The sequence below is a fragment of the Rhineura floridana genome, chromosome 7 (assembly GCF_030035675.1).
Source record: "Rhineura floridana isolate rRhiFlo1 chromosome 7, rRhiFlo1.hap2, whole genome shotgun sequence".
Lineage (NCBI taxonomy): Eukaryota > Metazoa > Chordata > Lepidosauria > Squamata > Rhineuridae > Rhineura > Rhineura floridana.
This window is the reverse complement of record NC_084486.1, coordinates 84043172-84070479: the sequence shown is the minus strand read 5'-3', so window position 1 is coordinate 84070479 and position 27308 is coordinate 84043172. Positions and strand designations below refer to the sequence as shown.

The window sequence follows — 27308 nt, the reverse complement described above, 5'->3', positions numbered from 1 at the left end:
TCTCCTCCTCCTTCATACTGAGGACAGTGTGAGGGCTTTGTTTGCCTCCAGGTAATACCACTGGATAGCCAAATTTGATTGGTTATAGAACTCTGCCCATCAGAGAGAACATTTATCTCTCTGGTTGATATCTTTCTGATGTCAATAAAAGACGTATCTGTTTCATCTGGTCCTTGGGGGCTGCAGAGATATTTGGCTGGTTCCTGTTCACTGTTACTTCTATACTGCTGCTATTTTGCATACTGTGAGTTAGATAATTTCATGATTTTATTGTTGATATTATGTTTTGATTGTATTCCTTGTATACTATCCAGAGAACTTTGGTAGGGCAGTCTGGAAATAAAATTAATAAATAAAATTAATGCAAGCTGTTTCTAGGTGGTGGGGGAAGCCATTGTAGATTTTATTATCTCAGCTTTGTTCTAACTCAATAGGCGTTAGTGTTTTTCTTTTAAAATATGCCCTGTGCCAAAATAGTCTGTTCTCCAGCCACCTCATTATTTATTAAATATTGAGTATCAATAAGAGGAAAATTCCTAGCCTTTCTGCAGACATGCACATTGTACCTTATGTTTTTATGGATAAAACGTATGTACATACATGCTGTCTATTTCAGTAAAAGATGACATCAATTGCTGAGGATGTGCTTTAATCTAGCCAGAATCTAAAACTCATGTAGATCATAAATGTGGTACTGTATATGTGAATGTGGTAGAATATGCATCCATGTTCATCCATGTATGCAGGGCACAGAGAGGGAGAGAGGTCTGTTGGTCTAGTGAACAATGTACTAATCTGTGAATCAACAAACCAAGAAAGTAATTGTGTATATAATTCTATAGATCATTCTGTCACCTGACAGAATTTTATAACTTTAACCTGGAAGTAAGCGGCATTGAATATTGTGAGATTTATTTCAAAGTAACTATGAACAGGATTGTGCTGTAAACTAAAGCACATAATTGTCTTTTGAAATGGTTGAAGTTTCCTAACTTACTATTTACTAACTTCATTTAATAACTTATTATCTAACTTCCAGTGCCATCCTATTGGAAGAAAGATCTACTGAGTTCAATGGGGTTTATTCCCAAGTAAGTGGGTATAGGGTTGCTGTTTTAGTGAGAGAGCTCAATACTTTTAAAAAGCAAAACCTGTTTGTGTTAAAATTCTTGTGTTATATTTAACCCCTCCCCCAATGTAGAGCTCTTGCTGCAAATGGTATGCAAACCTAACCATGTTTACTCAGTGGGGGTTACTCCCTATTAATCTTTGCTTGAATAAAAGTGTACTTTACAAATCCGATTTGGGAATAAAATAGTAAACAAAAACAACTTTTTGACAGTTGTATTTAGCATATCACAAATGGAAAGACAAAATTCAACCCTTTATTAATAATTTCCACTTGGAATACAGGAATATAACAGCAGCAATTATACCCAATAGTGTTAACCACATCAGCGGTTACAGGAACAGTATTAGGGTCTAACTGACCCCACCATTTTTTAAACCTGGAAAAAGTAACAGTTTAACAGAAATATGACAGTGCACCGATTATGAATGGCAAATAAGCTGGAAAAACCCCTGCATATTTATATACGCAGAGTACATGCCACTCACGCAAACAGATGATTCTCTTTATTTGTCTTTGTTTTCCTCTGGGCTGGCTTCAAAGTTCTGTTGATGGCTGGAGGTAAACTATTGATCTGCCTAGAAAAGATTTCACCAATACTCTTTGCCTAGATATGTGAATCTTTTTGCAAACATTTAGAAAGAATCAATTGAGGGTCTTTATCTGAGAAGTGCCAGTAAGTCTTGCAAAATTCTGTGGAGTGGAGCTGGCTTTATAGCTTTTGCAAATGGTGAATTAGCAAATAAATGAGGGTTTGTTTTTGAAATACCCTAATATGCTTCACTGGCTAGTTTTATTCAACGTGGTCTCTGCAAATAGCTCTGATAGGGTTTGATGGTTCACAAAAGGAAGGTTCTAACAACTAAAAATGCATTTCACAATTCAGATTTGTAATTTAATCCTAGGATTTTATTAAACCAAAAAGCCTTCTTTACAGTAATATTTTTGTATATACAAAAAAGACATTTAAGAAAAGAGACAAATACTCATCCAAGGTACCCTATCTGTTCCTTTCTCAGAACTAATGGAAATAAAAGTGTGTACTTTCTCACAACAAATGGAAAGAACAGGTTTCTAGGCACAAAGAGTAAAGTATAATAACAGCAGCAAAATAACACAGGACGTTTAATGTTGTGCAGCTAATGTGACTTTTCCCCAAAGATACCCAGCAAGTCCAACATTTAGGCTGCAGTCCAATACATGTCTACTCAGACGTACCTCCACTGGGTTCAATGGGACTTCTCCCAGGTAAGTGTATACTGGATTGCAGCCTTAGCCAGGATTTGAATATAACTGTCAAACACATTTACATATATCTTCACTGCAAAAGCTATCACATGCCTATGGGGCTTCTTTCCCTCCTGACTAGTTAGAGTGGGATGAAGTATGTCAGTTCCTCCTAGTTCCTTTTATCATAGCTCTATGGAGGTGGAGAGTCCAAAGTTTCAAAAGTATCAAGATGTTAGTTGCAAAGGCAGTCCCATCTTTTACATCTTGTACAAATATTCAAAGCAAAGGTATGTTAAATGTTTGTAATAGTTATGGCCTGAACTCTTACTAGGCATCTGTGGGTGGGCATATTCTCTGAGCAGAGTTCAGGGGATACTCCCACCAGCAGAAGGAGGGGGCAGCAATATTTACCAGTTCCCCCTTTGCCCTGCAGCCCCTTTAGCTCCCCGAAGAGTTAGGGGACCCTCCAGAGCAGCATGAGAGGTGGTGCAGGGGGAGGGGCAATGACAAAAATCGCCAACCCCTCTCCTTCAGTCATTAGGCTCCTCCACTGGATCTCAGTCTATCTGTAAATGAAAAGAGCCCTTACATTTGCAGGCACTTAGTGTGGTGTAGTGGTTAAGGTGTTGGACTACAACCTGGGAGACCAGGGTTTGAATCCCCACATAGCCATCAAGCTCACTGGGTGACCTTGGGCCAGTCACGCCCTCTCAGCCTCATGAAAACCTATTCATAGGGTCGCCATAAGTCGGAATTGACTTGAGGGCAGTACATTTACATTTAGTTTGGATCCAAGCCTATGTGTTTTTTCCTTACATTACGGCAAAGTGACAAGTTAGCATAACTCTCTGCCCTACATAAACTCACATACATCTACATGCAAATACTTGTTCATTTTAAAAGACTCAAATGTTTTAAAACTTAGTACATTTAAAAAAAAAACTATTTACTCAATGGGTATGCATTCCATTCTACATTATCAGCAGTAGGCAACATTGAGAGTATTATATGCTACATGCTGCTTTCTTCCACCCGCTTCTGTTGGTGTCCATTTTTACCATCTTTTCCTTCTGGCCCTCCTCTTGTTCTGTGCCCTCATTGTTCAAGGTCACCTTAGCAGGAAGCTTTATTTATCCATGAAAGAAACATCCAGGTTCAGCTATTCTCCATCTCCTAAGAGGAGAAGAATGAATCAGCCCACTGGGGAATCCTTGGGTTCTTTCGTTAGCGGTGCAGAGAATTGGACCGTTTTAATGTCATTTTTGTTCCTCAGCATTAGGAAAATTAAAGCCTCTCCCATATAGACACAGCCAGAGAAAATAAACAGTACTTTTGATTGTCTTCAGATGTTATTATGCACATGAAAACTGAAATTCTTGGGAATCTAAGAAATGTCTTGTTGCTCAAACAAAACTTCTTGTTGCCTGGTAAAGCATCCTAAACTAAATGTTTATGGCTGGGCTGTGCATGTGTAAATGTCTCTGTGTGAATACCACATTCAGAAAAGCAAGCTAGGTTTTCACATCCTTTCATTTGAATTGAGTACAGGATACCAAGCAAGAGTATAAGGTACCAGCAAGTGAGGTTCAAATAGTTTTGTTTGCCATATTGGTAAATAGGTCTGCAAACTGTCAAGCTTCAGTATTTCCCCAAGAATAAGTCACACCCCACTCAGATTGCTAAAAAAAGATAAATATATGGGTGGGAGAAACACAGTGTATTGAAGAAATAGAATGTAGGTAACCAAACCCAGTGACATTTATGGGGGGAGGTTATAGCAGGAATTAAGATTTACCAGATTTTGAAGTGGATGTGATTTGTTGTGGGTTCTTCTCTGTAGCCCTACATGTGAAGAGCCCTGTGGGTCTTATACTTTGGCACAGCCCTGCCAGGAAGCCTCATCCTTCCTGACTATATTCTGGCTTAAAGAACTAATTTAGTTTCTTTGAGTAACTCCCTCATAATTTCATCTCATCTCCACAGCTTCTATCTGTCAGGGGTCACCCTGCATAGGGATCTGCCTGGTTTGTTTTCCTTCTGACATACTTCATAAAACTATGTTAATAGTGGGACAGTTAATGTTCTGCCCCTTTCTACAAAAAATACTAGGACAAAAAAATGAGCTGAACCCAAGGTTGTGGACTTTTTGTTGCTGTCCAAAGATAGTAGTGATAAGCAACAGAGACACCAGAGTCCTCCCATCTACCTCTGATGTTCAAAATTAAGTTACATAAGGCCCCATGAGACTGGCAGTAAGCAACAAAGGATTCAAGGTGCTCTCTCTTTGTCTTGTGGATGCTCTTGTCAAATTAGGGCATTTCCTAATTTGTTGTGATCTTCTGCTAGTGCTCAGCCAAACAAATGTTCAAGGATCTGTTGCTTTCTTGAATAATGATGATGACCATATCTTTAGCTTAAACCTCTGAGTATCCTGTGCTTAAAGTCCAGGTGTCTTTGGTCCTGTTTTTACTGGAGTCCCTTTGTAGCTGTCACTGCTATACCATAGAAAGCACTGCATTCTCAATCATTCCAGAGAAGTCTAAGGAAGAAATGGAAGGGGCCCCAGCCTTTGTTATAAAGAAAAAGGTTGTTAAGAATTGTGGTGTCCTTTCTGCCTTGGTCGTATGCATCTAATGTATGCTACAAAAGGGATAGTAGCTCCTGTCCTATACCAGGCAAACATCCCCTTCTTAATAGTCTTCTATATATATAGGCCTGTCCAATAAACCTTTTACCAGTCCAGATAAACAGATTTTTCAGTCTCTCTCTATTTAGGGCAGCTGACTGAGATCCAAATAGCATCACTGATCAATTACTTTGCTTTTCCAAGCTTCCCGCAGTGTGGCCTTCACCTTGAACGTTGGTACTTGCAGCACAACTCCGAATTTCCCCTCTGGTTCAGGCAGTGTGTGGCCTTCAGGGACACTGAATGTGAATCTTTGCAAGGTCCAAGACAAAAAGAGGAACAGCTCCATCTTGGCCAGAACTTCTCCCAGGCAGACTCGGACACCCGCTCCAAAAGGGAGGTAACTGGATGAGGGAGAGTAGATTCGCTTCCCATCCTTATCAAGGAAACGACCTGTTGGGTGTGGGGGGAGAACATACAGACATATCCCTAGAAAACATGTCAAGGTCTATATTCCAAAATTATGAAAGAAATTGGTTGGGATATCTCTATTGACCCTTCTCAAATGTCCCCGTGGACATGAAGAGAATCTGTGAATACATTTGCAATGAGCAGGAACTTGAGATGTTCCTGGGCAGGAAACTGGGCAGAGGAGACACACACATCTCCAGAGGCATCATGGCACACTCACCTGGATTAAATTCTCCTGGCTTTTCCCACTCTTTCTCATCATGGTGAATGGACCACAGGTTGATCACAATGTGAGCTCCCTTAGGAATGTCGTATTCCCCAATGCTGCAGAAAGACAAAGCTCATCAGTGGTTTCCTCTTACTGACAGCCCTATGTCTCCCTCTGCACCCCAGTTGTGCAGTTGTTCTCACTGCTGGAAATAGTCCTTACCTTGTGTCCATCAATGCCTCGTGCGGGATAAAGAGTGGAGCTACAGGCCGGATACGCAGAATTTCACTAATGGTAGCCTCCAAATAAGGCAAGTGCTGCCGGTCATCAAGTAGGGGATATCTGTTAAAGCCAAGTTCCTGATCTATCTCCTCTTGGATCTTTTGTTGCACCTGGAGAGGGGGGAAGAGTTGGGCAAATCAAGCAATGATAGCAGCAGGAAAGCAGCTCTCGCTTCCTCACCTAATTTCTTTTAATTGTAGACACCACTTAATTTCTTATAGTTGGGCTATCCAAAAGTGAAAATAAAGCTACTGCCACATCAAGTACTTCTACTGATAGTGGAAGGAGGAAAGCCTTTGAAATGGGGAATACTGTATTAATTCCTTTGCCCTAAATCGTTGTGACTTATGGTGACCCTATGAATCAGTGACCTCCATGAGCATCTGTCATGGACCACTCTGTTCAGACCTGAAGGCACATAACAACAACAAAATAGTTGTGAAAAGCTGCAGTGCTTGTTGATAGCAATTGTTTCCCTTTCCATTGACCAAAACCCGCTCTGTAAATAGAGCTGTTCAAGAAGCAATGGAACACTGAGTGCTATAGTAGAGATACTTGTTTGGAGAGAGCTGGAACACATGCAATGGCTGACACAAGGAAGCCATTTTAAATTACTTCATATGGCAGGCATCATTCTGCAGTACTGTCTAGTAAATCATTAGCATGTGGTGCCTCAGTATGGGGTAATTTTCCTTTCCCTCCCCATGCCTCTGCAAATGGTGCAGTAGCATGAAGAATCATTGCTTCTCAAAGAACCATTTATCAAGCACTCATCCTGACTTGTTTGCAGGGAGATTAGATGATGTTTGCAATATATTGAGCATTTATTCTGATTTGTTTGCTGGGGAGAAGGGTTACAGAACATTGCATCAAGCAAATGTTATCCCACACTTTCCAGTGAATTTTCCCATCACATTCCTTATTGCAAAAAGTTGATATAACTTTAGGACAAATTTAAAAACAGCAATATGTTACTAACATCTTTAAAACAAAAAAATCCTAATCTGTGTGGTTAACCGGTGCAAACTAGTAGAACACTACACAGTGACAGGTGCTATGTAGAACTGCTCTCTCACATGGAAATTGTAGTATGCTCCACAGGCCTGCATGCCTTTGGAAGAATGATACTTGTTTTCCTCTGCTTTGCTAAGACCACATGAAGTTAAGGTAGGTACCAGTTATGCAAATTACTTGAACAAAGAACAGATGTCAAATGTTCTTGTGCATCCTGTAGTTGGCTAAGGTGATGACAAGAATGCATAAAAGCCATTTTTGTGAATGCGAATGAATACAGCATATATAGGACATTGCTCCTATGTGGTATTTATAGAAAAAAATAGAATACAGTAGCCTTATTCAGGTGTTCAAATTCCTTGTGTGACTGAGGGAGAGTGGGAACAAGCATGCTAGGTCTCACCCCTCCCTCTATGAGTTGGAGGGCTAAAGTCTGCAGTGGTGAGCTTTCTCTGCTCATGTTAGGCTCCCCACATGATTTAGAACCTTGGAAGATCAGGACTAGAGAAGGTTATGGGGGCATAATAGAGGAGGCGGGGCCAATGGGCTCCTCCCTGCTCCCTCCCTCCTGCAATGTAAATGCATGTGGGAGAGAATGCCTAAATATGGCAATTGGCTGGGAGAAGTTACATTGATGACCCCAGAGATAAGTAAAGGAAGTCTTTAGGTTTGGAAGAATTACTACATTTTTGAGCAAGGGACCTGAGTTCTTTTCATTTCAGTATCTAAGACTGCAATCCTGGACATACTCACCAGGAAGCAAGTCCCATTGAGCTCACTGGGCAGTACTCAACTATGCTCTTGTGCTAGTGGAATGTCTTCAACTAGCATAAGGGGATTTCCCCCATCTCTCCTCCCTTGCGCGTGCTCCACACCATCCCCAAATCTGCTCTGGAGGGTTGGAGGACCCCTCAGAACAGTTTAAGGGTGCACGTGAGGGGAGGGGAGGGGGAGAATGTTCCCCCCAAACCCTTGTGCTGATGGAATGTTCAACTTAGCACTATGTTGAATAAGGCCCATTGGGACTTACTTCTGAGTAAACATGTATAGAATTGTAGTGTACACTATCTTCTGTGTCTTGTTCATACAACCCATTATAAGCATATCTCTTCAAAGGACTGGACTAGAGGAACGAATACCTCTGGGTAGTGTAGGAGATAGAGTACAGTCCACTTCAACACAGTTGTGGTGGTCTCCACACCAGCCCCAAAGATGTCAGCCACTGTCATGAGTAGATGATCATCTGTCAGCTCCTGCCCAGGCAATAGATGGCTGTTGTTGTTCTCCATGTTAAGTTTGGCTCTCAGAAGTGCATCCATTAAGTCATTGACAGAATCACTGCTGAACATTTCCTGGGTAGAAGAAGACGAGAGCAGCTGTGGGCTAAGACTGAAAAACATCAGAAAATGCCAGCAGAAGGACTTGACTGCCACAGTGGAGTAATGAGTATCAATTGGAGAGCTTCCCATATTTATTACTAGCAAAATGTCCTTTCATTATGATGTGGGGTATGTTGAGTGCAAATGCTAGTAGGGGTGGGTGCAATGAGATGCAGCCATCCCACCCACACATGCTTGTTAGGTCCCTGCCAGCTAAAGCTAGTACTGGGGGCAGGACAGGAAGCAAGGTTTGCCCTCCTAGTGGCAGAACATTGGCTCAACAGAACTCAGTGGGTAGGTACCCAAGAGAAAGCTAAAAAGCTGCATTCAGAAACACAGTTGGAAAGGTGGACAGAATCTATCAGCAGAGATGGGGAACATCAAGCCCAGGGGCCAAATGTGGGCCTGCAGGTCTCTCTATCTGGTCCTTAGGACTCTCCACAGCCACACCTCTCACTGCTCCATGCCCTTCTTGAGCGGTTTTACATGTCTGGAATGCATGCTTGATCTCTGCTAATGCCTCTTGTTTGCCTGGATGCAGGACAGAGAGATGTGGATGTAGAAACTAGCCAACTATACAAAGGTAAAATGTACTAAGGTTGCTCCACCCACTTGGTCTTTGACCCTGCCCACCACTGGCAAGGTTGCCCAAAATAAAATGTGGCTCTCAAGCTGATCTACCATACTCCTGAAACTGATGATCCTAGTGCTGGGAGAGCAAACGGAGAGGAGCTTGTTTTCTCCTATAGAACTCAATTTTGAGCTACTGATTTGAATTGGAGAAAATAAACTGGCTACTACTGGGGACGCAGTTGTAGTGTGGCAAAAATATGACTATTTATTTATTAAATTTATATCCCATTCTTCGTCCCAGAAGGAACCAAGGGCAGCAAGCAAAAACACTAAAAGCACTTTAGAACATCTTAAAAACAAAACACTTTAAAACATCTTAAAAACAAAACATCTTAAAAACATATTAAAACAAAACATATTAAAAACATATTAAAACAAAACATCTTTCAAAAACAACTTTAAAAGATCTTAAAAAGCAATTCCAGACACAGAATGGGATAAGGTCTCTACTTAAAAGGCTTGTTGAAAGAGGAAGGTCTTCAATAGGTGCCAAACAGATAACAGAGATGGCGCCAGTCTAATATTTAAAGGGAGAGAATTCCAAAGTGCCCACACACACGCACTGTGTGAGGGACAAGGGTCAGTTTTTGTTTTCTGTCATAGAAGGTAATTGGATCCATTCATTTCTGTGGCAGAAAGTTACAGGTTGGATAAGGAAGACCTGGTACTTTGGAGGAGAGCCCGATTCCCATAGCTCAGTCATTCTCCTAGCCTCATTATTTATTTATTTGTTTATTTGATTATTTATTTAATTAAGTATTTATAAACTACACTTTTCATACAAGTACATCAAGGCACCATACAACATACAAGACACAATAACATTTAAAAACCAATAAAAAGCATCAATACATACTGCATTGGCCTGGGGGAAAATTCGTGTTAAAAGGTCTGTCTAAAAAGTTCCTTTTTCAAGAGATGCCTGAAAGAAAGGAGGGATGGTTCCTGCTGAACCTCTATTGGTAGGGAGTTCCACAGGGCAGGGCCTGCCACATTAAAGGCTCAGTCTCTGGTGGAGAACAACCAAACCTCAGGAATGTGGGGAACCACCAAAAGTGCACCATCAGAAGGTTAGTGATCGAGATGGAACGGAGGGAGTCAGGTGGGTCCTTTAGGTACTTTGGGCCCAAGTTATTTAGAGCATTGTGAATTAACATAAGTACCTTGAACCTGGCACAGTAGCAAACTGGCAACCAGTGCATCTCTTTCAGCAGTGGAATAATGTGTTGCCAGTAATTTGCTCATATAAGCAGTCTGGCAGCTGCATTCTGCACTAATTGCAGCTTCCAGACCAGATACAAGGGCAGCTCCAAATAAAACATGTTACAGTAATCAAGTAAATTTGTGAGGTGAGCCCAGGTCCTCCCCACCCCAGCCTTTCTTCTTGCTTCTCTGCCTCAGCAGAATCTCTCAAGCAGTGTTGTTGCTGAGATGAGAGAGTGGTGGGCTCTGTGGAGACACCAGCCCAACCCAGTCATATGCTCACTATCAGCATATATCTTTAAATTCATTTGATTTAAATAAATGAATGAATCTCAGTCACTCTGAAATGTGACTCTGACTTTTACGGAGATGAGAAACTCAGAGTAGCTTTCTTTTTTTTTTTAGTTCATAAGTATAACCTGTGAGGAAGTTTAGGTTGAGAGAGTGACTTACCTAAGGCTACCCTGTGAGCATAAAAACTAGCAGGAATTTGACACAGGATTTCCCAAATCAAAATTCATGTTGGAATGCCATTTTCATCATTGTCATCATGCTCACTGCTTTTATCCACAGATCCTCCCCACAGGAATTTTATCTCTTTTGCTAGGTTTGCTACTCAATATGTATTCTACTTACTTTGTGTTTTACAAGCTTCTGCTGTAGGAGCTGATCTCTTACTTGCACACACTTCTTCAGCAAAGCCAAGTCTTTATTGGGAAAGAACTGGAAAAAGAAACAACCATGATGACAATCCCTTTTCTGACTGCAGATAAGAATCCATTCTCCAGAACTCCTATGTTAAAACCTGCCATTCAGGTTTATGTAGCGGATAGGTCTGTTCCTTGCAATGTGGACCATGATTTTCTAACACAGAAGCAAAGCCCTCCATCTGAGATGCTTTTTGCATTCTGCACATTCCTTGAATTCTCTATATAACTTGATATGATTCTCTTCCAGTAAAACCTTCTGTCTCCCTCCTGACTTTCTAGTCCTTGCCAAAATTTGTATGCTGCGCATGCATAGGCACACACATACAAATACAGAATATTTGCATTATTGAAACAGGTAACTATGGGTTTTGTCTATTTAAGCAGAAGTTAGAATGTGTTATTCAGTGTTAACAAAGTTTTTTTCTCCCCTAGTATAGACTTATAGGTCAGCTGATCTATATGCTATTGTTGACATAAATGACTATACCTATCTCCCTCCCCAACATCTCTTAATGAAGAATGACAAATCAGGTGACCCTCTAACCACATGCAGTCAGTTTAAACAGCAAAAGTGGAATAGATTAAGGGTAGCAAGTAAACAGTTTAAGTGGCTAACAAGTGGATTGGCTACCAATATTGACCATTGTCCATATTGTCTGGGACTGATGGGAGTTTGAGTCCCACAACATCTAGAGGGTCGGAGGTTAGCAACCCCTGGCTTAAGTGATTTCTGGGTTCCATGTGACTACATGGTTTTCTTCTGCAGCGGTTGAGAATATCCCTGAAAACTTTGCTTGAGGAACAGAATAGGGGGGATTTAGCTGCCAGCACTTCCTGCCAACTCTTACCTGAAGCCATGGGAAGATATCCAACATGCTCTCCTTGGCTACAGTGTCCACAATGCCTTGGCTATATTGGAGCATGGCCTCAAACTCAGGATCTCCACGCTGGTAGGATGAGTTGAAGCAGAGGGAGCACACCACATTAGTAACACCACGTGTCAGTTCAGGTGCCATGTCTAGGGGCGAATCCTGTGTAGCGCTCAGAATTTCACACAAAGAAGCTGCTTCTTGGCAGACTAAAAGAAAAGATGCGTGGAAGGGATGGTGAAACCTTTAGGATCCAGAAGAAGGGAACTATGAATCAAGATTAAAGGATGAGACAGAGAGACACTGGCAACCCAGAACTGGAGACAGGGCAAATCTGATATAGGCAGGGTAATCCAGTAGACAGGGTATTGGTCTCAGATTGGGAAATGGGTTTAGACCCACTTCTTCGACAAGCTTACTAATAGCTTTGTTATTAGGGCATTATCTTTCTGTAGCAAAAAACTATTTCCCTTATTAAGAACCTGTGGTCTCTAGATAGCTATTCCATTGTTCCTGTGTTGTATCATCTGCGAGACTGCCTAACTTTGTTACCAAAACAGACTGATCCATTATATTTCCTTGACTGCATTGCAAGTAAGTTCTGACAGTCACCACTAAGTGGCAGTAAAGGACAAAACAAGACAAGGTCCTTGGTTTTTACTGTAGTATGAATTCTGTAGTCTCTTCTGCTGTCTTGTTTCCAAATGAGACTTCCAATCGGATGTGGTCTGAAAAGGCTAAATCATATATAGAAGAGAATCAGAATTATGCCCACTCCTCCCCTGCAAAGGGTTTTCCTCCTAGCTGACCCCAATACTGGCTGTAATATATTTGGGGGTCAAGGGCATACCAAGAAGGGACATTGTCCAGTACACTATATGTAAGTTCCTTTGTCAATGATCATGCTTTTCCAATAGGCATTCAATAGGGACATCCTGCTTTATAGGATATTTATTTTTTGTTACTCTCTTAGTTTTTTTATATTTTATTAAACCTTTACACATTATATTTTACAGCTTCCAGAAAAAACATTACACTATAGGGAAATGTTGCTTCACCTGGACTCCAGTAGTCTCTGTTTGAGAATAACATCTGGGGTAAAAAAAAATATTTATAAGGCAGTCTGATTGCTCCTCCTAAAGTTGCAGATGCATAATTCATGCCTGAAATTATTAAAAGTGTAGTTCTAGAAAGATAATGCCCACTCTTTCCCAAAAGAGCCCAGTTGCTCCAGAATAAACCAACATATCAGAGAGAATTCTATAATTGGAAGGTTTAGGTGGCCAAACGCAGCTACTCTCTAAGGAATGTAAATCAACACTAACAATGGATGAAAACAGACATAGCATTAAAAGCGAGTATAGATATACAGGAGTGGATGCAGGCTCCCCCCCCCTTTGCAGGTCTAGCTTACTTCACTTTTGAAAGGACACACACACCTGGTTCCAAATTTAATGCAACTGTCATTCCTCCTCTCTCCCCCCCCCCCATGTTCAGGTGGACTATTCACATTGTTTTTGTTTCTTTTTCAGGTGCCTGCATGATTATCTGCTCAAATATTTATCTGACACTTTTAAAACCCTTTTTTTTGCACATAATTGTTATTTTTCCATTAAAAACCTGAGGGAGGAGGTGGCTTCATGACTGACACAAGCACCAGCCATTCACCAGTCAGTGATGTGCAAATCCAGATTTTTCTGCAGCCTGGGAAAAGCAGATTCCTTCCTGAGCTCAACAAGGAGTAGAAGATGGTATGTGATGTGTGCCTAAATACTAGTTTTATATACATATACATATATACACACACACACCCTCTAAAGGCGGGAGAAGTGGCATGAACACAAATTAATTTTTCTGAAAACAAATGCCTTGAAAGGCAGCAAAACTGTGCTCAAAACACTTCTTCAGCCAAAGAGGAGCAAATTAACGTAAAGTTTTGGCTACAAGAGCCATCACTAGCTTCTTCTCTCCCCAGTTGCCTTGTTGGCATTCTCATAGAGCCATCCCAATGTTTCCTTTGCTTCACTTACTGATTTTCTCCAGGGCCAGGGAGCCATCCCCAAACATGGAAAGGGCAGAATGTACTAGCTTGCGCTGACATTTCCAAATTGGACTATAATTGGCAAAGGCGATGTCTTTCCCATTCCGTGACAGCAAGTCTGTAGTCACCTTAAATCAATGAAAAACATGCTTAACAGCATTGCAGTTTCAGTGTACTTCAAAGAAGAAAAAACACATACATGCATAACCATATACATAGGGAACATGGTTCTTCATTTGATAAAAAATGCCTTTAAAAAGCAATTTTAGACCAAAAATTTGTACACAGTATCTCTGATACTGGTTTAATATGCATAAAAATATATTAATGTATGCAAATTACTTTTAGCATTGATGGTCATTAAATAAGATAGATCCCCCCTAAAAATAAAAGTTTTTCCCAGAATGGGTGGTCTTGATTTAACTTCTATTACTAATTTTGACAACTTTGCATGTTAATATGAGTTTAAAGATCTAGGAAGAACACATGCAAACAGCCCAAGAGTGCTGGGTGTATACCTGAGCATGTGCTCTTCTTAGTTGTTTTCAGAAATTATTTTTAGGGCAGTAGTGGGGAGCCAGTGGCTATCCAGATATTGCTAGACTACAGTGATTATTCAGAATGATCAAGGGGATGGAGCGACTCCCTTACGAGGAAAGGTTGCAGCATTTGGGGCTTTTTAGTTTAGAGAAAAGGCGGGTCAGAGGAGACATGATAGAAATGTATAAAATTATGCATGGCATTGAGAAAGTGGATAGAGAAAAGTTCTTGTCCCTCTCTCATAATACTAGAACTCGTGGACATTCAAAGAAGCTGAATGCTGGAAGATTCAGGATAGACAAAAGGAAGTACTTCTTTACTCAGCGCATAGTTAAACTATGGAATTTGCTCCCACAAGATGCAGTAATGGCCACCAGCTTGGATGGCTTTAAAAGAAGATTAGACAAATTCATGGAGGACAGGGCTATCAATGGCTACTAGCCATGATGGCTGTGCTGTGCCACCCTAGTCAGAGGCAGCATGCTTCTGAAAACCAGTTGCCAGAAGCCTCAGGAGGGGAGAGTGTTCTTGCCCTCGGGTCCTACTTGTGGGCTTCCCCCAGGCACCTGGTTGGCCACTGTGAGAACAGGATGCTGGACTAGATGGGCCACTGGCCTGATCCAGCAGGCTCTTCTTATGTACTTATGTTCTTATTCCTGATCACTGGCCATGCTGGTTGGAGCTACTTGGAGTTGATCTCTCCAGCCACATCTGGAGGATCACAAATTCTCCACCCCTGGTTTAGGGAGTTCTGTTTGATTAAAGGGGAGGCAGGCCCTTCCTATGCAGGGGATGGGTTGCATAAAGGTAGGAAATAGCAAGGCTGGACTGCAAACAAGAGAGAAACATTTGATCTGAACCCTGATTGCAACATTAGTGCCTTTTTATCTGCTTAATAGGGACAGATGCTACATTCATGATAAAGAGGAATGTGGATGTGTTTTAAAAGGGGAAGACTACAATTTCTCTGAGTCACAGGATTGAAAAAATCTCTGAAAGGTTATCCAGTCTTGCACATGAGTCAGAGCCCGAGATCAGTAATTCCTAAACCATATCTGAAGTTATAAAATCTTGTATTTGAAAAACTGTCCAGAACCGCAAATTCTACATTCAGCCTGGTCTTAATAATTTATGACATAGTAAAACATTTTTGCTGCTTTACACACACTTCTTCAAAATATCCTATGAGAAGAACCTGTCCTGACATCAGAAGGGTAGGAAAATAAAATATATATGAGCATGCCACTTTGTCTAAGGCCACAAATGATATCTCAGTAGAGGTAGGTAGATAGCAGCAATGCACTACACAGAACGTGGCAAACATTTATTTACTATGTGAAATTAACCACATAGTTCACGATCCACAAACCATATCTTTAACTTAAAATGAATATTTACTGTATAATGTGTATATGCATATAAACAATATGCTTTTAGTCAAGCTAAGGCTCATGTTCAATGGGAAAAATATATATAATCTAGGTTATCTAAAGTAAGAGGCATGGAAGTATTTGCCTCTTCACCTCACTTCCTTGTACACTCAGAAAAGCAAAGGGCAGGAAAGGGTTATAGTCAGTCAGAAAATAACTCCTCTTAAAGAAACTGCCTATCAAAACCTTTCTCCTCTTGGCCATGCTAATGTTCTCCATTTCTTTTTTCTCCCTATAGCTGTTGAATTGGGTTGCCAAGAGAGGTGACATAGGCAATACACTTAGGAAGAGTAAGGAGTGGAGAGGATATATAGCTCAGTGGTAGGGCTGGGCATGCATTTTGCATGCAGAAGGTGCCAGTTTTAGTCCTTGGTAATCTCCATTAAAATGATCTCAGTGTTGGCAGGAAATATGTTAAGACGCTAAACATTGATGCAAGTCAGAGTAGAGAATACTGGACTAGATGCATTAATAGCCTGGCTCAATAAGGCAGTTTCATAAAAACATAAAAAGAACCTGCTGGATTAGGCCATGCCCCACCTAGTACAGCACCTTGTTCTCAAAGTGGGCAAGCAGATGCCTATGGGAAACCCGCATGAAAGAACTTAGTGCAACTTGTGATTTCCCAGCAACTGACATTCAGAAGAGTATTGCCTCCAACAGTGGAGGTAGATGAAAAGTGAAGATAATTAGGAATAATTAAAAAGTGTTCCCTCTGAGGTTCAAATGAGGTATGATAAGGCAACTATGTCTGTTTATCTGACTGTCCCGTCACCTCATCTTCCCATACACAGTCACTTCCGGCATGTTTCTTCCAGCCCAGCTCACTTCTAGTACTCCTGGGCTGCGGATAAACATTTCTGGGCTGACAAAGCACAGAGGAGAGATTGAAGGGTTCAGTATTCCTCACCCATATGTCCAGACAAACAAAATGATTAGGGGACTAGAATAATTATCCTATGAGGAAAGATTACAATGTTTGGGTCTTTATAGTTTTGATAAAAGGTAAGTAAGGTGGTGGAATATTAGAAGAGATGTTTAAAATGATTTATGGTGAGGAAAAAGCAGATACAAAGAAGCTTTTCTCTTTCTCTTCTAATACTAGAAACGGGGCTCATTCAATGAAGCTGAATGTTGTGAGATTCAGGCCAGACTAAAAGAAGACAATCACCCAACTCGTAGTCAAATTATGGAATTTACTACCACGAGATGTGACTTGAATAGTTGAAAAAGAGAATTAGACAAATTCATGGAAGACAAAGCTATCAATGGCTCTTAGTAATGATGACAATATATTAGCTCTGGGATTATGCATGCCAGTTGCTGGGAAAGATTAGTGGGCGAGAGCTGTTGTGCTCATGTCCTGCTTCTGGACTTCCCATAGGCATCTTGTTGACCACTGTGGGAAAAAGGATGCCTTCTGAGCCAGCAGTACTTTTCTTACATTCTTAATTTTGCTTTTCTATGGAGAAGTATTTGAATGTAGGATCTCACTCCAGCCCAGATGCAGGTTTATTGCCTCAGTGAAACTAGGGGGTTCATGCAGCAAGTTGTAAGAAGAACAATTATTTCTTAATGGGAATGAAACGCTCTCCAGTGTGAACCAGCTCAGTTTCAGTCTTGGGTTTAGGACTGCTTCACACATGGTGGGTTTCCTACATGAACTAATTCTCTGAGCAAGAAAAATAGCATACACAATCACTTGTGAGATATGGTTCAACTGTTTGTGCTTAACAGGTGGCAATGCAGTTTATATTTTATTTCCCAAAGATTGTATCTGTATTGGGAGGAAAATATTGTGTGAAGTCATCCTAATAGTTGCATCTGAGTGGTTCATAGAGGATCTTATACGTTACAGAGTAGAAAAATAGAATGTCATCCTCAGGTGTCACTGAGAGACACTGAGCTGTTTTGAGGGACCAGCAATGACTTGAAGTAAAGGGACAGCTGCAATTGGAAGCAAGCTTGCCTAACAGCTACACTGCTTAAGCATGCATTAGCTGAATGCATATTTTGACACTGGCACTAGTTGCTTTGTCTTACATAACTACTTGCACACAGCTAGTACTAGATCAGTGTCAGTGCTACAGTGTCCGCATTATTAGCTCCCTTCATCCAAAAAGTTCCAAACTGTCCTTCCTGCCTGATTACTAGGACTGAAGTTTTCTGCTACAGACTTCAGGTCATAACAATGTAAGAACTCTCTCATTATTTTGTTTCCTTGCCACTTCCACTTCCACCAGATTTTGTGGAAGACACACACAGCTTGCTTACCTTTCGGGGCCTGCCACCAAAGATTTTCCCTTTCTTAAGCAGTACTTCTTTGGCATGGAGATAGTTGTTGACCACAACCACAAAATTGGAGCCCATGTAGAGGGAGTAGAGACTGCCATACGTCTGCTGCAATCTGTGGAACAAAAGATGGAGCTGTGTGTGGCCAGCAAAATGAAAGAGGCTCCCAATGACTGGCAGGGAGGACAAGCCCCTGGGATAGTTGGGCTTGGGCTCCAGCTTCCCTTTGACCATCCTCCAGAAGGATAGGAGAGCCAGCATCAGGAGCAAGGCCACCAGGAGAACTGTCATTGTCCCTCAGTTGGCCTGCAGCTTGGTCTGAGATCCAGGAGCAAGACGACAAGAGGCAGCAGTGTCCCTTCTCCAGCCAAGTTAGGGCTCTTATAACAGCTTACAGTGACATCACCTTGCCTTGGGGTTGCTTCTTTCCTTGCTGGTTAATCTCCAGGAGATAGCAATAATCTGAAGCACAAAGGCCAGCCTTGCCTTCTGCCAACAAAGCAAGAACAAACTGCACCACTCTTTAGCTGATCTGAGCCAAACATATAATTAAAGATGTGCATTCCTTGTGGTAAACACAGAAGTGAGGTTTATTTGTTTTAATTAACATGTATAACCCACTCTTCCATCCTAAAAGGGGTCCTCAAGATCCCTGCCCACATACATTAAAATATGGGAAAGCTTTTTTTCTGTTTGTTCATGATAAATACAAAGCTGGGCTGTCAAGGTCTATTCTAGATGGAAGTTCTCAACTGGAATGTCTAAGGTTCCCCAGTGTAAAGACGTATTTCTTTATTATTTATCTACTGGCTTATACCTTTATATTCACAACTTACATTAAAAGCAATATAAAATAATGTAAACATTAACATACAGCAAATCTAAAAAAACAGCTTAAAATAAATCAAGATAAATAGTTCAACAAAGGTCACAAAGATTGGGAAACTAAAAATAATGTGGTGCTGAAAAGATATTAGTGTGGGTGCTGTTGGGGGTCAGCATGCCAAGACTGTGTACCATCCCTGAAAATGCCCTTTCATTATGACAGGCTTTCCACTTGCACCAATTGCTAAATATATTTCAGTGTAGATCACAAATATTGGTCTCAATGGTAGCTGACCTTGCACAAAATCCACCTAAAAGTGCTAGTGCATTTCTACCAAGAGTGCAGTGAAATTAACAACCCATTCACAAAAAAAGCCACTTTTTACTTTGGAAATCTTGTGTTAACAGCCTTGCTCCAACTATCTCCCTCCCCTCACATTCCACAATTACAACATTCTCTTATTTGTGACCCTCAGAACAGGGAGGGTGGATAAACACGGGCTTATGGATATATCTATAGCCTAACTAAGCCATCACATGGAGAGATGCTAGCTGACTTTAAGGAGAAAAAGCTAAAGTGGTGTAAAGTCCATCAGATCTGACACATTTTCTCCTGTGCAGCAGTTTAAGAACAAGCTAGATGTGCACTGATTGTCTCTGAAAACCTTATAATGAAGGAGCTCTAATACTACCAATCATTCCATGTTATACAATATATTATTAATGCAGTCTGTTAATGGTCTTAGAGGCTCAAATAGGCCTAGAAAGCTGATTTGCAATGTTTTCTATGGATGTTTTACAAGAGACCACACACAATACCTAAAATGCATTAAAAGAAAAACAAGCCAAGGGGCTTATAGTTAAAATAGACTAGTCAGGGGCGGGCTCTGAACGCATACCCACAGTTGCTAAATGACAAGCTTTGAATTTTGCTGCCACCAAGGCAAATTTTGCCACTTGAAGTGTTACCCATGGATCGGAGGGAGCAAGAAGAGCACACGTTTGCTCCAAAGGTGGTCTGTATCTCCAGGAGTATAAAATGGCGGCAAGGAATTTCCTTCTAGGCTCAGCATACAGCGCACATCGTAGTAAATAGTGCGCAATGTCCTCCACTTCAGGAAATTCACAAATACAGAGTCTTTGATGAATAGGGTGTTTTGCGTATCTCCCCTCCAAAAAAGCGGAGGGCATAGTTTGAAAGCGTAAGGCCGTAAAGACCTTTCTTAAAGCAGTGGAGGTCAGATAGACAAAATATTGTTCAAACCCAAAAGTTGTTTTAACTAAGGGATACCCCCGGGAAAAGGCTGACTGAGTGGAAGCAAACACGTCCTTCCTTCTTGAGTAGAACAGAATTCTGTCCTTATAAAGAAATCTTACTTGGGGGGTGACACAGGAGAGCAAAATTTCCGTGTTTATCCCATATGAGGACAGCATTAATTTAGCGCACATAGCCCAAGTGTTAGAAGAGGGGCTCTGTAGCTGCTCCAGAAAGCATTTATTAATAAGGCGGGCATCATTCAAGGATGAGAGTTTTAGCCAGTAACTGGCAAGGGCCACATGCACAAGGGATTCTATTGACTGGAGCCCAGTTTCCATCCTTAAAAGAGGGGCAGGCATGCAGGGCAACGATGGAGTGCAAAACGGAATTCTGTATTGTCTCAAGAACGGCAAAGTTGTCAGGTCCCCAAATTTGGGCTCCATAAAGGAGCTGAGGGATCACTTTTCCCCGGAAAACCTCAATCAACGGGGAAACTAAACTGCCCCCATTAAACCTGAAAAAACGAAGAAGAGCGTGAACCAAGGGGGATGCTTTTAATTTCACTGCCTGCAGGTGAGATTTCCAAGATTGTTTGGCCGTAAAGTTAACACCTAAGTATCTAGCATGGTGCATTGGGCAATAGCCTAGTTGTTCAATTTCCAGCTATGGAATTTCCTTTTCTTTCTGAATACCACTACATTGGTTTTTGAATAATTAATTAAGAGATGTTCTTTGTCACAAAATTCTCCCAAAGCTCTTAGTAGCCTCCTCGTTCCAACCAAGGTGACGGCGACCAAGGCCAAATCGTTGGCATAAAGTAAAACTGAGAGTTTAGTGCCCAAGATGGAAACAGGAAAGAACTGTGGGCCACTCAAGTCTTGCACGATATCATTAACATAGAAATTAAAAAGAAAGGGTGCCAAAAGGCAGCCCTGCCTTACGCCTTTAGTCGTTGGAACCGACAACGATAAAAAGCCACTAGCACCAACTCTAACACTAAGTGAGGTGTTTGTATGTAGTATACGTAGTAAGCAAAGAAGTCTTCTATCTATGTTAGTCAAGGAGAGTTTGAACCATAATCGATCTCTATCGATAAGGTCAAATGCGGACGTGAAGTCCATGAAGGTGACAAATAATTCCTTGTTTCCCCTTCCAGCATATTTTTTAATTAAATGGAATAGGATAAAGCAGTGATCTATTGCTGACTTCCCTTTTGTAAAACCCGCCTGTTCCTCCACAATAATTGCATTTTCGGCAGCCCAATCTTCAAGCCTGCATAGCAGATACTTGGCATACAGTTTGGCCACTATATCCAGTAGGCTGATTGGTCGAAAGTTTTTTGGGTCAGCCTTGGATCCCTTTTTGTGGATTGGTACAATTATGCTGACTCCCCACCCAGGAGGAACTTCACCTCGATGGTTTATGGAGGTGAACATTTTGGCGAGAACTAGTGCCCACCAGTGAGGATTTGCTCTAACTAACTCTGCAAGGAGCATGTCCTCACCTGGAGCTTTCTTTACGGGTAAGGACAAAATCAAGAGTGGAAATTTCTTGGGGAGTAACAGGTTCCCACTCCAGACAATGGGAGAGGGTGAAAGATTCACCAACAAGAGTGGGATAAACCTGTGGCAAGCAAAGGGGGCGGTCGTAGAGGGCATTAAAATAGGAGCACCATTGAGAGGAGGTAATTTGATTATCAAGGGGGAAGTAATTCCCCCTAGTCCCTTTAGACACTAGAGCCCAAAATCTATCTGTGTTCTTTTCTTGAGATGCCAGACCAAGGTCCAGCCATTGCCGTCGGATATACCATTCTTTTTTCCTTCATAGAAGATTTTTATATTCTCTTCGAGCAGAGATGTAGGAGTTAAAGTTTGCTAAGGAGTCAACTCTCCTGGGCTTCCTTATTACTCTTGTGAGAGATCGTTTTATTCTGGCACAGTGATTATCATACCAGCCAGATTTTTTGGCCTAGGGACATAACATTTACTCATCAACGGTTTTATCTCTGATGTTATTAAGCAATAGTGATCCAAAGGATTGTCCACAGCCAGGAGTTGACGTCTCAACACCTGTAGTCTGGAGGAGGATAACAATAAATTTGTGGCTGTTTGAATAGTGCCATTCCAACGAATCCCTCTAACGCCCTGCGACAACAGTGTCTCCGTAAAGAAAGCTCCAGGTGAGGACATGCTCCCTGCAGAGTTAGTTAGAGCAAATCCTCACTGGTGGGCACTAGTTCTCGCCAAAATGTTCACCTCCATAAACCGTCAAAGTGAAGTTCCTCCTGGGTGGGGAGTCAGCATAATTGTACCAATCCACAAAAAGGGATCCAAGGCTGACCCAAAAAACTTTCGACCAATCAGCCTACTGGATATAGTGGCCAAACTGTATGCCAAGAATCTGCTATGCAGGCTTGAAGATTGGGCAGCCAAAAATGCAATTATTGTGGAGGAACAGGCGGGTTTTACAAAAGGGAAGTCAGCAATAGATCACTGCTTTATCCTATCCCATTTAATTCAAAAATACGCTGGAAGGGGAAACAAGGAATTATTTGTCACCTTCGTGGACTTCACGTCCGCATTTGACCTTATCGATAGAGATCGATTATGGTTCAAACTCTCCTTGACTAACATAGATAGAAGACTTCTTTGCTTACTACGTATACTACATACAAACACCTCACTTAGTGTTAGAGTTGGTGCTAGTGGCTTTTTATCGTTGTCGGTTCCAACGACTAAAGGCGTAAGGCAGGGCTGCCTTTTGGCACCCTTTCTTTTTAATTTCTATGTTAATGATATCGTGCAAGACTTGAGTGGCCCACAGTTCTTTCCTGTTTCCATCTTGGGCACTAAACTCTCAGTTTTACTTTATCCCAACGATTTGGCCTTGGTCGCCGTCACCTTGGTTGGAACGAGGAGGCTACTAAGAGCTTTGGGAGAATTTTGTGACAAAGAACATCTCTTAATTAATTATTCAAAAACCAATGTAGTGGTATTCGGAAAGAAAAGGAAATTCCATAGCTGGAAATTGAACAACTAGGCTATTGCCCAATGCACCATGCTAGATACTTAGGTGTTAACTTTACGGCCAAACAATCTTGGAAATCTCACCTGCAGGCAGTGAAATTAAAAGCATCCCCCTCGGTTCACGCTCTTCTTCGTTTTTTCAGGTTTAATGGGGGCAGTTTAGTTTCCCCGTTGATTGAGGTTTTCCGGGGAAAAGTGATCCCTCAGCTCCTTTATGGAGCCCAAATTTGGGGGCCTGACAACTTTGCCGTTCTTGAGACAATACAGAATTCCGTTTTGCGCTCCATCCTTGCCCTCCCAAGAGGCATGCCTGCCCCTCTTTTAAGGATGGAAACTGGGCTCGTCAATAGAATCCCTTGTGCATGTGGCCCTTGCCAGTTACTGGCTAAAACTCTCATCCTTGAATGATGCCCGCCTTATTAATAAATGCTTTCTGGAGCAGCTACAGAGCCCCTCTTCTAACACTTGGGCTATGTGCGCTAAATTAATGCTGTCCTCATATGGGATAAACACGGAAATTTTGCTCTCCTGTGTCACCCCCCAAGTAAGATTTCTTTATAAGGACAGAATTCTGTTCTACTCAAGAAGGAAGGACGTGTTTGCTTCCACTCAGTCAGCCTTTTCCCGGGGGTATCCCTTAGTTAAAACAACTTTTGGGTTTGAACAATATTTTGTCTATCTGACCTCCACTGCTTTAAGAAAGGTCTTTACGGCCTTACGCTTTCAAACTATGCCCTCCGCTTTTTTGGAGGGGAGATACGCAAAACGCCCTATTCATCAAAGACTCTGTATTTGTGAATTTCCTGAAGTGGAGGACATTGCGCACTATTTACTACGATGTGCGCTGTATGCTGAGCCTAGAAGGAAATTCCTTGCCGCCATTTTATACTCCTGGAGATACAGACCACCTTTGGAGCAAACGTGTGCTCTTCTTGCTCCCTCCGATCCATGGGTAACACTTCAAGTGGCAAAATTTGCCTTGGTGGCAGCAAAATTCAAAGCTTGTCATTTAGCAACTGTGGGTATGCGTTCAGAGCCCGCCCCTGACTAGTCTATTTTAACTATAAGCCCCTTGGCTTGTTTTTCTTTTAACGCATTTTAGGTATTGTGTGTGATCTCTTGTAATAGGAGTATTTTATAGTTTATATGGTTTTATTTGCCTTTTCCTATTTGATTGGTTGTACTATATTGTGATGGCCACTGGCTACAAACAATAAAATTTCTTTATGTTGGCATCATTGAAATGCCAGCTCCTTAATTTATTTACAGTTAAATCAGATTTTCCCTTACCACATAAAATTTGATTAGTAAAAATAACCCATGATACATCTGCAGTCACCACTGGTTTGGAAGCTTGTTAGCACAATGATGGGTGGTTTGTTTTGTGTTTGGTGATATTTTGATAGGTGGTCCCTATTGCCACACCCGCATTCCTGTTTGCTCCTCATCTGAGCCCAACCTCACTGTGTTGTTTGCAGCAGCCCCCAATACCAAACAAAAGACCCCTATTTCCACCAGTAGGCATGTCCAATTCCTGATTTTCATCAGTCCAGTTTGTTATGACATCTGCAGCCATTGCTGGACTGGGATAGAATGACTGCAGTAGTCCAGGTATTGTTAACCGCAAGATTGGATTACTATAACGCACTTCCTGTGGGGATTCCCTGACGCTTGGTTTAGAAACAACAGTTAGTGCAGAAAACTGCAGCATGATTGCTGATGCTGACTGGAGTGTGAGACCCTGTCAGCATATTACACCCCTATTCAAAGATCTGCTCTGGCTGCAGATTTGTTATTGAACGGAATTGATCTGAAGCCCATTGTACAGTAACTCAGAACAGGGCTTTTAGCGAGGCTGCCCCTGTTCTGTGGAAGAGCATTCATGTCGAGATACAACAGGTGCCCAGTATCTGCACTTTCCAGAGACGATTGAAGACTTCCGCCCCCACCAAGCTTTCCCAGCCATGCTTTCTATTGCATCCTATACTATACATCCTTTTATACTACATTCTGGTGAACCAATATGAAAAGGCACCAATTATTTCATCCTGGGTATTTTAATGAGTTTGATTGATTGCCTTCCAATTAAATAGTCTATGATTGATTCATTGTGAGGCCTCTCACACAGGGCATATTTCATGTAGGAGGGACTGTGGCGGCTTAGATTTAGAATTGAGATTTGATTCAGAAAAAAATGATATTTCAGGTATAGTGGATTCCATAGCCTCTCTATAGGAAGGTATTGTTTAATTCAGACAGGTGCTAGAAGTGTAATACTGGAAATGCCTTCCTGAGGCATATGATGTGGGTATGTCCAGTGACATTTTCTTTTTGGTCTGAAGTTGTTGTCCGTATCAGTTTTGTATTGGTGAAATCCTTGATATTTCCAGATGTTCATGTACTTTTAAATTATATTCCTGTGGTATGGGGATTAATGGCAGGAAAACAAAAATGGATGTTGAGAGCGTGTATGGTCACTAAGAGACCTATGCTTTGAGCCTGGAGGGAGCTGGGCCCAGTACAAAGTGTTCACGTTAGTGTTTAAAGCCCTAAATGACTTAGGTCCCAAATATCTGAAAGACCGCCTCCTTCCCTACAGACTCTCAAGGGTTGAAATCAGCAGAGAAGACCCTTTTGGTAGTTCCACCACCCTTGGAAGTTCGGGGGGGTGGCACAGGAGAGGGCATTCTCTATGGCAATCCCTAAGCTGTGGAACTCCCTTCCCACCAAGGTGCATCTGGCAACTTAATAGTACAACTTTCGGCAAATGCTAAAGACGCATCTCTTTTCCCTGGCCTTCAACACGAGATGTATATTTTGAGGATCCACCCTTTTTTCTGTGATGTTGTTTGGGTTGCTTTCAAGTGTTTTTAATTATATGTTTTTAAACTGTTGTAACCTGCCCTGGAACCTTTGGTTTAAGGGTGGGTAATTGATGATGATGATGATGATGATGATGATGATAGATAAAACATATCCACCATCTATGCAATGGTCTGAAGATATTAACACCCTTGCTAAATCTGAATGTACTTTTTATATTAACACCCTTGCTAAATTTGAATGTACTTTTTATAAACACCAACTCTGCTTGGACATTTATTCAGACATTTGGATGACATATATCAACCTGTATGGGTACACTAAGACTGTGAGCATAGTTGTCACCTACAGCAAAGCATTTCCATTGGCCACACCTGGAGGGGGAAAGGGTTGATCTGCCGATCAGTTGTGAAATCTCTTTGAAACAAATAAAAAAAAACCACACTGAAGCTGCTCCCACCAAGTTTTACAGTAAAAAGGAGGGGGGTTGATTAGCATTGTGTCCTCCCATTTTCAGAAAAGAGAGGTAGAGACACAATGGAACCATCAGAACAGTAAGTGTGTCTCTACCTTTGGAAGGATGTACTGATGTTTATTGCATTGTTAATGTGAGTTGACGTTTTTTCTTTTTTGTTCACGTTTGTTTTTCTTTTCCTTTAATAATTTTACATTAAAACCAATAAAAAAGTTGGTAGTCGCAGAATGGCATGAAGTGACTTCTCTGAAAAATGTGGAATGTATCCAAAGAGTGTTTTTTGCTATACATATACCTTTCTCTATTAAAATCAGTTCTAGAAAAAAGCATATGATTTAGAGGTCCATGTGACTTACCTTGAGATACATATTATGACAAGACTGGCTTTGAAACTCTGCCTGCGATGAATATGGAGGAGGTGGGATCAACAATTTGTGCAATTAGTGATATAAAAGATAATCTCCCTGTGTAGGACAATGATTTTTCCTGTGCAGGTATTCAGCAATAGCTATCCAAAATGGTACTTGTATGCATAGTCAATGAATTATGATTGCCACCCAGGCAGCAATACAAAAACACAGAAGAACTGTGACTTGCCTGAGGAAGTAGTTTCCTTTTCTTGTTATAAAAATAAAACCTCTGCTCCTTGACAATCAGTAAGCACAGCACATATATGAATCTCTTATTGACCTATTGGTGGCAGTTTACATTTTAACTGAAAATGAGATGCATTAATTATTTTTCAAAAGGGTAGCTCCATCAGTCTATTGTAGCAAAAATGACAAAGAGTCTTGTGGCATATTAACAAATTGACTAAGGTCCATGAAATCTTATGTTATAAAAA

At 41.3% G+C, this 27308-nt stretch overlaps 1 protein-coding gene across 4 annotated transcripts in view; it reads right to left on the bottom strand.

The window, feature by feature from the left end:
* Window positions 1-1365: 1365 nt before the first annotated feature.
* The window catches only part of LOC133389103 (steroid 17-alpha-hydroxylase/17,20 lyase), a 43582-nt gene continuing 17639 nt past the window's right edge, over window positions 1366-27308 (bottom strand). The window contains exons 2-10 of one of the 4 annotated variants that reach the window (XM_061636136.1): window positions 18040-18172; window positions 13785-13923; window positions 11734-11963; window positions 10812-10898; window positions 8100-8312; window positions 5887-6056; window positions 5677-5780; window positions 5212-5438; window positions 1366-3532 (exon numbers count right to left, since the gene is read on the bottom strand). In XM_061636136.1, coding sequence (XP_061492120.1) covers window positions 3515-3532; window positions 5212-5438; window positions 5677-5780; window positions 5887-6056; window positions 8100-8312; window positions 10812-10898; window positions 11734-11963; window positions 13785-13923; window positions 18040-18135 — 1284 coding nt within the window. In that variant the 5' untranslated portion in view covers window positions 18136-18172 and the 3' untranslated portion in view covers window positions 1366-3514. Of the gene's footprint in view, window positions 5439-5676; window positions 5781-5886; window positions 6057-8099; window positions 8313-10811; window positions 10899-11733; window positions 11964-13784; window positions 13924-18039; window positions 18434-27308 lie in introns of those variants that run through there. The other 3 variants (XM_061636135.1, XM_061636134.1, XM_061636137.1) reach the window with 3 other exon arrangements.